The sequence below is a fragment of the Trichomycterus rosablanca genome, chromosome 26 (genome assembly GCF_030014385.1).
Source record: "Trichomycterus rosablanca isolate fTriRos1 chromosome 26, fTriRos1.hap1, whole genome shotgun sequence".
NCBI classification, from domain to species: domain Eukaryota; kingdom Metazoa; phylum Chordata; class Actinopteri; order Siluriformes; family Trichomycteridae; genus Trichomycterus; species Trichomycterus rosablanca.
Genome location: NC_086013.1, coordinates 6,480,857 through 6,491,916, shown reverse-complemented (window position 1 = coordinate 6,491,916; position 11,060 = coordinate 6,480,857). Strand labels below are relative to the sequence as shown.

The 11,060-nt window shown below is 36.7% G+C and overlaps 1 protein-coding gene across 1 annotated transcript in view; it reads right to left on the bottom strand.

The window, feature by feature from the left end:
- Positions 1-1,640: 1,640 nt before the first annotated feature.
- pcsk5a (proprotein convertase subtilisin/kexin type 5a) overlaps positions 1,641-11,060 on the bottom strand; it is a 51,370-nt gene continuing 41,950 nt past the window's right edge. Inside the window, exons 34-37 of the mRNA XM_062989194.1 lie at positions 10,361-10,572; positions 5,118-5,218; positions 4,562-4,763; positions 1,641-2,121 (exon numbers count right to left, since the gene is read on the bottom strand). Of these exons, the coding sequence (XP_062845264.1) occupies positions 1,643-2,121; positions 4,562-4,763; positions 5,118-5,218; positions 10,361-10,572 (994 nt within the window). The 3' untranslated portion in view covers positions 1,641-1,642. The remainder of the gene's footprint in view (positions 2,122-4,561; positions 4,764-5,117; positions 5,219-10,360; positions 10,573-11,060) is intronic.

Below are 11,060 nucleotides of genomic sequence, written 5' to 3'. Positions count from 1 at the left end.
GATCAAATTAGTCGATCCAGTAGCATGCAACTAACATTTCTATTAAGTCAATTAATGTAGCTACTGTGTTTTTTTAAACACCTCTTAAATGTGGGTGCGAATGTGTGTGGTTATGAGTTGTTTGTAGGTGTGGTTTGTGTGGCTGTCATATTTGTCTTTAGGTCTCTCAGGTTCTTGTAAAAGAAAATTATCATAGTAAGTCAAGAAAAATATTACAAAGCACAGTAATAACATTGATGTGGTGTTTGAGTGTTCAAGCATGCTACATGCATCTTTACTGTAGATGTAGTTAATATATTATCATTAGAATCAAGAATAAAAAATGTTGTATAGACCCAGATGCCTTCTATGGAATATGTTTAAAATATGTAAAATAAAGTAAAATATATGAATACATTATTATTAGAAAATTATATAAAAAACCTTTATTTATTTTTCTGTAACAGTTTTATCTCAGTGAGGTAAATTCCTCAAAGGACATCGGACAAATGCAAGGATCGCACACTTCTCGTTGTTACGGTTGGCATAAACCTGGGTCAGTGGAGCAGCGCATCACTAAATTGCAAAAGTACCATTTAAAAATTGGACGGTTAAGTGTTAAGATGACATTTGTTAAACTTAGTGTTTTACGGTAGCTTAGTAAAGGGAGATATTAGTTGCAAGTCACAGTTGTCTAAGGAAAATTGCAGCCATTTTATAGGCTTGCTTTACAGAATTTTCAACCCAAATTGCCTGCTGAAAATGTTCAGTACTGATGTATAACAAACAATATATGAGTTATGCTTGTAGCACGTTATTCCAGGAGAAAACACTAAAGGCAAAGAGTTATCCTGCCTAGATCCTCTAAATTAATTTGTTTCCAATAATTTGTCAACATCTTGTATGTAATTACTGTAATCTATTGCATACTGCACACTGTCAGGCTCTTTGCATTTGACTGTTAAGGGGAGGGGACTTGTTTGTATAAATGTTACTTTAAAGGCAACAGTTATACATTCTGAAGCAAAAGGCTTACTAGCTAAAAAAATCATAACTAAAGCATGGTGGAGGGAACATAATGTTTTGGGGGTGCTTTGCTGCCTGAAGTGTAAATAATTAAATGTTTAATAAAGACATGAGAAGTACAACTTTTGTATTATTCCTTTATGTCAAATGTTTTTTGTTATTTCAACGTCACTACACTTTTATTAAACAGAAGACAGTTCCACAACCAAAACAAAAACTGCAAACAAAGGCAAATCACCTACAAAGAATTTAAAACAAAATGGCAACTTGGTTACCACAACAAACATTTGAGTCTGTTTATATCACCATTTTTACATTGTTGCTTTTTTAAAGACCTTTGTTTAATACAATGTTAATATCAGCATAAAATCACTGGTACAAACAGGAGACCACAGAAGCAGATTTTTATGTTAGTCAATGGAAAACCACAAAAAGAAATTCACAAGCATTTTGTACATTATAGAGCATCAAAAGTTATTTAAAAGGTAAGATGTCTTACCATGCAGTAGTAAACTTTACTCATTGTTACCAGCTTACAAGAAAAATAGTAACTTTGTATAAGTTATATACAAGCTATATAATTCATAAAAACGTTATTGTCAATTATGCATTTTAGACACCAAGCGCCACTGGACACTTATCGGTAATTGTAGCTCTCATCATCATACTCCAGCTGATCTTCTTCTAGCTGTCCATATCGGAACCTGCGGTACACCGTGCCATCCTGTCCCATGTAAACAATATCTTCATCCTCCTCATCCTCATCATCATTTTGACCTGTCCTCCTGACATCTAAGTCAACCAACTGCTCCTCATGTAAATACCCAGAACTGGAGCTGGCCAGGTCCTTGTACTTTGAAGATGAAGATGATGATGATAAATTCATACCCCCACTGTAATCGTTTCTACCTGCATTGTGGCTTAGTTTCTCATAACCTCGAGCAACAGCAGTATCAGGGGTTGGTCGTTTGGAGAAAGAGCGAGCGATGAACAGAGCCACAGCACTGAGACCAATGACTAGCATAATGGAGGTGATGATGAAGAGGGTCAAGTTACCTGGGTGCTTCTCTTCTTCATGGTTGCGGAAGGCAAAGTTTGTACTGAGAACACACTCACCTTGAATGCAAACAAATAAAAAAGTTAAAACCATTTTACATACTTCACCAACTGTAACACTTGTAGACCACAGTACTGCATAATGAATAACTATAAAATAAAATAATAAACATTTGTATGCTAAGTGAGAATTAAAAGCAAGTAGTAACGTTTTAATCATACACAGTTCACTTCAAGAAATTGTAGCATGATTTTACAGCTGGCAAAAAATTAATAACTAATTATGTACCGTACATACTACTTTTAATTCTAAATCAAAACATTAACAAAATCTAGCCAGTTTGTGTTAATCCTTTACAGAAAATTAAGAAAAATGAATATTAGGCTGTTCAAAAAATAGCAGTGCCAGCATTTTTCTTTAAAAACTCAAAAAATGTATGTATAACATAAAAAATGTTTGAGGTTTCACTTTACTTTGAATTACTGAACTAATATTTAGTGGCATAACAATTGTTTCCAAAATCTGTGTTGCATGGAGTCGACCAACTTCTGGCACCTCTGAACAGGTATTCCAGTCCAGGATGATTAGACTACATTCCACAGTTCTTCTGCAATTTTGGGTTTTGCCTAAAAAAAAACGCGTTTCAGATGTCAGCCCACAAGTTCTCTGTGGAATTGAAGTCAGGGGATTGTGCTGGCCACTCAGTTACCTCAATCTTGTTTGTCTGTAACCAAGATGTTTTGGGTCATTGTCATGTTAAAACACCCATTTTAAGGACATTTCTTCTTCGACATAGGGCAACATGATCTCCTCAAGTATTTTGATATATTTAAACTGATCCATGATCCCTCGTATGTGATAAATAGGTGTAAGACCATGGTATGAAAAACATCCCCATATCATCATTTTGTACCACCATGCTTTACTGTCTTCACAGTGAACTTTGGCTTGAATTCAGTGCTCAGGGGTCGTCTGACATACTGTCTACGGCCACTAGACCCAAAAAGAAAAATTTTGCTTTCACCAGTCCACAAAATGTTGAGCCATTTCTCTTTGGACCAGTCAATGTGTTCTTTGGCAAATGTTAACCCATTCAGGACGTGTCTTTTTCTTAACAATGAAACTTTGCAAGGAGTTCTTGCTGGTAAATTGGCTTCACTTAATCATCTCCTGTACTCACTGGTAACTTCAGATGTTCCTTGATCTTTCTGGAGGTGATTATTGGCTGAACGTTTGCCATTTTGGCTATTCTTCGATCCATTCGAACAGTAGTTCCACGCTTCCTTCTGCGTCTTTCAGGTTTTGGTTTTCACTTCAAGGTATTTGAGATAATTTTAGCTGAGCAGCCTATAATTTGCTGCACTTCTCTGTATATTTTTTCCCTCTACAATCAACTTTTTAATTAAAGTACGCTGTTCATCAGAACAATGCCTGGAACAACCCATTTTACCCAGTAATTCAGAAGAAAATGCGCTATGACCAACGTGTGCAACATTTGCCCCCCTCCTACCTTAAATAAGGGCCAAAATTGACACCCGTTCCTCTGCAGAATGAATGACTTCACCAGTTGAACTCCTCACTGCTATTATTTTGAACAACCCCCTTTCGATCAATGCTTCGATTACTCAGAATGAGCGGCATGCATGTCCTAATTGTTGGGTTTGTTTTGTTTTCAATACTCTACTACACTTTCAAGTAAATTTTTTGCTATGTAGAAATATCACTACACTAAAACAGTGATTTATCAGGTTAATGGTGTTGGACTGCTATTTTTTTTAACACCACTGTATTAACAATGGTTTTTGAGACATAGTATACTTATTTCCTCTCTCCCCAGAACATAAGATAATGCACCATGTCACAAAACACAAATCAGCATGAACAAGAAAATCAATTAAATCTCACCACTGCAATGACACTAACATGGTAATGACAAGGAAAAGGCACTGGTCCACTTTAAGGAACACATACCCAGTTAGCACTTGTTTTAGGTTTACTGGTTAGTGTACAATTATTAAATTTAATTTGGTTGACAAGATGACTTGTGATGCTTAATAAAAACTAAAAGATCATGCAGCACTCATTGCAACCAACAGCATGTCATCAGTGTGCACTGATTTTTTAAATATCAGCTAAACTGACACTTTTTTTTCAGTGACAGGAATAAAAGAAAAAGTTATCTGATATTTGCTCAGTTATTAATTGATCAACAGTGCGGAATATGGATTTTTTTATTTTATATTTGATAAAACAGAATTATTAATTAAACAGAAATGCTGTAAAATTCTGTATTATAAAGTTATAGTTTATGAGGGTTGAAGTGCACATGCATACACAGCATCTAGATAAAAATTCTTGAATGTTTGTGAATAATGGAGACAGTATGCACTGACATGAAATATGAGTAAGAAGGAATTATATGGCTGGAAATAACCACCAAGGGCATTACAAAAATAGCTTCAGAGTGAACAGATTTCACATTAAGGATTTTATTCGTACCTCTCGTATGTGTACAGTTACAACAGTCTTGTTTCTCTGCTGTGGCATCTTCCTCTGCTGTACCCTGATTCGTACAGCAGGGTAGACAGCGCTCACTAGAAGTCAGGATGAACTGGGCAGAACAGCTGGTGCAGTTGTCTGGGCCAGCCCCCTTACACTCCAAACACGATTTATCACAGGGTTTACAATTATAAACCTGCTCCTGTGGAAAAATGGTCATGCTATAACCAATATAAACCTCCACAGTTCTAATCATTAAGTTCATTATATTTTCAGTTTTCTGTGTTTTTGTATTACAATCATGATGATTTATTAAGGGGTTAAGTAGGGTGTGTTAGACTTGAACTGTGTGGTGTGTGGTGTAACAGTTGAAAAGATTTGTTGAGATAGTTGCACAGTCTGTAAGCTATAATAAGGTAAAGAAAATGTGACTGAACTGTTTTGTTCAGTTATCAAACTCTACAGTTTCACAAATAATTAGGTAAATTTTTGTGCAAAAACATTTTGTTTGTGATTTTTTATTCACTAATATTAAAAATTATATTAAAAAAGGTACCTCAGGTGCAAAGTACTCCCCCATGACACAGGTCAAATCACAGGTGCCATCTGAGAGAGTGTACCCAAGATGACATGAGGTGCAGTCATGTATGTGGCTGCCTACAAGTCAGAAAAGAAAACATTACGAAAAAAATCTGCATAATCTATAGTGTAAACAATCAGAATATAATTCGACCCAGTGGCGAAGCCTACAGCAGGTTGTTGTCGCTGAACCGCTGGATGTCTAAATGGTGCTCAGAAAACTGCATTGATTTTGTAGATAACTGGCCCACTTTTGAGGGAAGGCCTGGTCTTTTGAAGCGGGATGGTGTCCACCCCACGTAGGAGGGTGCTGCTCGCATTTCTTGCAGCATAGGTGACAGGCTTTACCACCGCGCTAGTGTAGCGGCAGATAGAGGTAAATGACTATCCAGAGCCAAGACCAGGCAGCAGACAAACAGGCCTAACCGACTGTCTGCGAGTCGCCATCGGACGTCACCCGGAATCCTTAGGTCACAAACCATTGAGACTGTGTCTGTTTACCGTGGCAGGTGTAAGCCAAAACAATATCAAAATGTATGTCATAATAACTTAATTAAAATTAATCTAAATGAGCATCATAAAAACCATAGTAGGGCTAAACTAAAGTTAGGACTTCTAAACATCAGGTCACTTGCATGCAAAACAGTAATTGTAAATGAAATAATTACAGATAATTGTCTTAGTGCACTTTGTTTAACTGAGACCTGGGTTAGACCTGATGAGTATCTAAGTTTAAATGAAGCATCTCCTCCGGGTTACAGTTATGAACATAACTTAGCGGTCGTGGTGGAGGAATAGCCACAATTTATGATAAAGACATAGGTCTTACTGTAAAATCATCTCCCACAACAAACTCGTTTGAAGTTCTCATCTCTGACATAACCAATAAATGTTCATCTGATAAAACTAGTATGTTTAAGCTGGTTACTGTTTATCGACCCCCTGGTCCTTACTCAGAATTTCTTAACGAATTTGCCGATTTTCTTTCTAAATTAGTCTCATCAACTAAAAAAGATTAAATTGTTGGTGACTTTAATATTCATTATGGGGATAAGTGTAATCCACTCAAAATTGCGTTTGATTCTATTTTAGAATCCTTAGGCATCACCCAAAATGTAACAGGACCCACTCACCGCTGTAAACATACCTTAGATTTAATACTTACTTACGGTATAAACATAGACAACCTGGAAATTGTACCACAGAATGACTTAATTTCTGATCACTCTCTACTAATTTATGAAGTGTCCCTGTCCAATAATATACAGCAACCACATCGTTTTAAATGTAAGCGCACTATTACATCTGCAACTGCAGCAGCGTTCATAAACTGCCTACCAGAATTACCAAATATATCAGCATCAGAACCTAAAGAACTAGATCAGGCAACTCAAAACCTAGAGACCGTACTGCGCACAACCTTAGATAACGTAGCCCCACTCAAAACTAAACTGATTAGGGAGAAAAAACTTGCTCCATGGTACAATGACCACACATGCGCACTTAAACAAGCAGCGCGGAAATTAGAACGCAAGTGGCGTCACACTACACTGGAAGTGTATAAGATTGCTTGGAAAGATGCTCTAACTGAGTATAAACATGCACTTATAAAAGCTAAATCTTTATATTATTCGTCCCTAATAGAGAAAAATAAAAACAATCCTAGATTCCTTTTCGAGACAGTGTCCAAATTAACTAAAAACGTCAATGAAACTGAATCTAATATACCGCCTGACTGTACCAGTGATGATTTTTTAAAATTCTTTAATGACAAGATAGAAAAAATACGACTTCAGAGTCAAAGTGTGTCACTTGCCAATGTTAAGTATGGACTCACTCCGAGCAGCATTGGTGATAATAGTAACGAGTTAATCCAACTAAATTCCTTTAATCCAATCTCCCAAAATGAACTAACTGTGTTGATTAAATCATCGAAGTCATCATCGTGTATACTCGATCCTGTTCCAACTCGTTTACTTAAAGATTTACTCCCAGCTATTGTAGAGCCCCTGCTTACATTAATCAATGCATCCCTTAGCCTTGGGTATGTACCTAAATTGTTTAAAAGTGCCGTTATTAAACCCCTGATTAAAAAACCTAATCTTGATCCACATGTTTTATCTAATTATAGGCCAATTTCAAACCTTCCTTTTGTATCTAAAATATTAGAAAAAGTCGTTTCCAAACAATTATGTTCTTATTTGAATAAAAATTGTATTCATGAAAAATTTCAATCAGGATTTAGACCCAACCATAGTACCGAAACCGCATTAATTAGAGTAGTTAACGAGTTGTTAATGTCTTCTGATAATGGATGTGTCTCTTTTCTTGTTCTATTAGATCTTAGTGCAGCGTTTGATACGGTCGATCATAACATTTTACTCGCACTCTCTTGGTTTCAATCATATCTGACTGACCGCTCGCAATTTGTTTATGTAAATAATAAATGCTCGGAAACTACAAAAGTAAAGTTTGGTGTTCCACAGGGGTCCGTACTGGGACCGCTATTATTTACACTCTATATGCTTCCACTAGGTGAAATTATTCATAAACATGGCATAAAATTTCACTGCTATGCAGATGACACACAGCTGTATATATCAGCCAAACCAAATGATACTGACACAATCAGTAAGATAGAAGATTGTGTAAACGACATAAAAAACTGGATGTTGTGTAATTTTCTTTTACTTAATTCAGATAAAACTGAGGTTTTACTTGTTGGCTCTAAAGCTGCAAGAGACAAGTTGTCTAATCTGGTGCTAAACCTAAACACTTTCTCTGTTACTCCTAGCTCGGATGTAAAAAACTTAGGTGTCACAATAGATTCAGATCTGTCCTTTGATACACACGTTAATAATATTACTAGAGTTGCTTTCTATCATTTGCGTAATATTTCTAAAATAAGAAATATACTATCTGTAAATGACGCCGAAAAACTGATCCATGCGTTTATAACTTCTCGGTTAGATTATTGTAATGCTCTTCTAACTGGATGCTCTGGTAGATCCATAAACAAACTCCAGTTAGTTCAAAATGCAGCAGCTCGAGTGCTAACTAGAACTAAAAAATTTGATCATATTACTCCTGTTCTATCATCTCTACACTGGCTGCCAGTTAAATTCCGCATTGATTACAAAATACTTTTACTAACCTATAAAGCGCTACATGGTCTGGCTCCACAGTATCTGAGTGAGCTTATTAATCACTACAACCCAGCGCGTCCACTTCGTTCACAAGATGCAGGGTTACTTATAGTTCCTAAAATTAAAAAGATCACGGCTGGTGGAAGAGCATTTTCTTACAAAGCTCCACAACTTTGGAATAATCTTCCTGCCTCTGTTCGGGATTCGGACACAGTCTCAATGTTTAAGTCTAGACTGAAAACATATTTATTTTCTCAGGCTTTTGATTAGTATAGACAAAGGCGCAGAGCTTGGTGGTTCTTGGTCATAGAAACTTGTGGTGATCAGGGATGTTGGGTTGCTGTCGTTCTGCCTCTCCTGTCCGATCACTCCGGTTTGGGTAGGAGAGGTGGGCGCTGATGTCCTGTGAAAGCCTTCATGACCTTGTTACCTGCTTGCTCTCCCTTTTAGTTATGCTGTAATATTTAGGGCTGCCGGAGTCTAAAACTCTCTGTAAAACTGTTTTACTCAACTAGCATTGTACATTATTAACTACATTCTTTGTTGTTTTCCTCCAAAGGCATTCTGATGGAAACCTGTTTACCCGCCGAGGTTAAGGATTAAAAGTCGAGACTGCCGTGACAACGATGCTGCTCCTGTGACGGGTCTGGAGTAATTGCACCAAGAATGACAGGAACTAACTACAGACTTTATTGAAGACTAGAGCGAATAACAACTCTATTATTATTTATTTATTTATCTATTTATTACCGGTTTTAACTTTTAGATCATTTAATTCTGTGTTTGTATGCTTTATGTAAATCGTGTATTTATTTAAAGTATCCTCCAGGCCACCCAAGAAGGATGGGCCCTGCTGAGTCTGGTTCCTCTCAAGGTTTCTTCCTGTAATTTTCAGGGAGTTTTTCCTTGCCACAGTCACCCTCGGCTTGCTCAACAGGGGTTTTTGTATCTGTTGGTCCTGGATTTTGTAAGGTTGCTTTGAGACAATGTCTATTGTAAAAAGCGCTATATAAATAAAGTTGACTTGACTTGACTTACTGGCATTTACATATACAATGTAATTTACATTATCATCTTCTCTCTAATATTTTTATGTAATGTGCTATATGCTAAAGCCTTTGATACCTAGCTCTAGATCTCATCCTTTAAAAAGGTCTGCAAGCATTTTAAGTTTAACCAGGTGCTCCTATGGCACAACAGTGTATTAAGCCAGTCCACCAATGCTAAGAACCGGGTTTGAATCTCAGCTGTGCTATCAGCTGACTGGGCATCTACACAGACATGATTGGCTGTGTCTGAATGGGCGCATGGCCGAGGCCATGTAAAGGATTGGCCCCCTGTTCAGTTTATTCCTGCCACAACACTGGAAAGGATAAAGCATCTGATAAAAATGAAAAAAAAAATCTTTTTAATACAAATTTGAAGCTAATAAAAAACCCACCGTGTTACATTTAAGTGCCTTTTATTCCATTGCAGACAGTAAGAACCTGAGATATTTCATGTCTGGTCAACTTCATTTCATTTGTTAATATACTGTACATCTATTCCTGCATTTCAGTCCAAAACCACATTCCAAAAAAGTTGGGACAATTTAGGGCTAGTAATGAGGTTAAAACACTGCATAATGTGATTTAAAATAGGTGATGTCAACAGGTGATTGTAATCATGATATGGAACAAAATCATTGTTCCATGAAAGACTGAGTATATGTTCCTTAATCTTTACAGTGGATTTTGTATGGACACAATTTACGCCCAGCGAAATGTTTATGTTTAAGGGCTCAGAGTAATCAAGTTGGAGTTGTTCTAGTATGAATCAATTGACAATTACATTTGGTTCAGTGGTTGACTGAAAGCACAATTCCTTTTTTTAGACAGGTAAGTAGATCTATTTCACAAGAACTGTTTGGGAAGTTTCATTTTATGTTGAATAAAGTAGTTTATTCTAGTAAAAACAAAAATTATGGAATATCAGAAAAATACCAATATGCAATCAAACATGTTTTAAAGGCATTAGTGTAAAGCACATTTTTACTTTAAGGTATGAACAGGTTGCTAATGCCCTGTGAGAGTACCTGTGCATGTCCGGCAGGTGGCATGGCATGGCTCACAGGTGTTGTAAAGTGTGTCGTGGAAGTGTTGAATTGGACAGGAAGACACACACTGGTTCTGCTTCTTAAGCAAAACCATTTCCTCTCTGCAGCTGACACACCCCTCGGACTGTGTACACTCTGTACAGGACTTCTCACACCGCTCGCACATTCTTGTATATTCGTCTGCATAGTGACTTGAAAAGAGTGAAAAGCGAAAGTTTTGTGTTTTTCTGCTACTATGAAAAAATTTGAATAATTTAGATGCAGAACCCCCCCCCCCCCCCCCCACCCCCCCGCCAAAAAAAAGGATTTCATAACTGCAGTTCTAGATTTTACTTTAAATTAGTTCTTTATCCGATGAATTGTGCCATGTCACAATCATTCAACCGTTTAAAAACTACTGCTTGCCTGTAAAACTTTTAAAGTTTGGGTTACAGCATAATTAAGCTATTAAAAACTCTAAAACAGCCTTTAATTAGCTTTGTATTATATAAACACCATCCAGAAATTACAAAAGAAGGGAAAATGAATTTGGATGCAATATTTCTGATTGCAACTGCAGATAGATAAATGGATAAATAAATATTGTTATAAATGAGGCAGGCCATTAGAGCATCAGCTGCTTTATTGCCATCAGCTGCTTTATTCCAAAACACAAGCAGCAACAATCTGAAAGCTATCC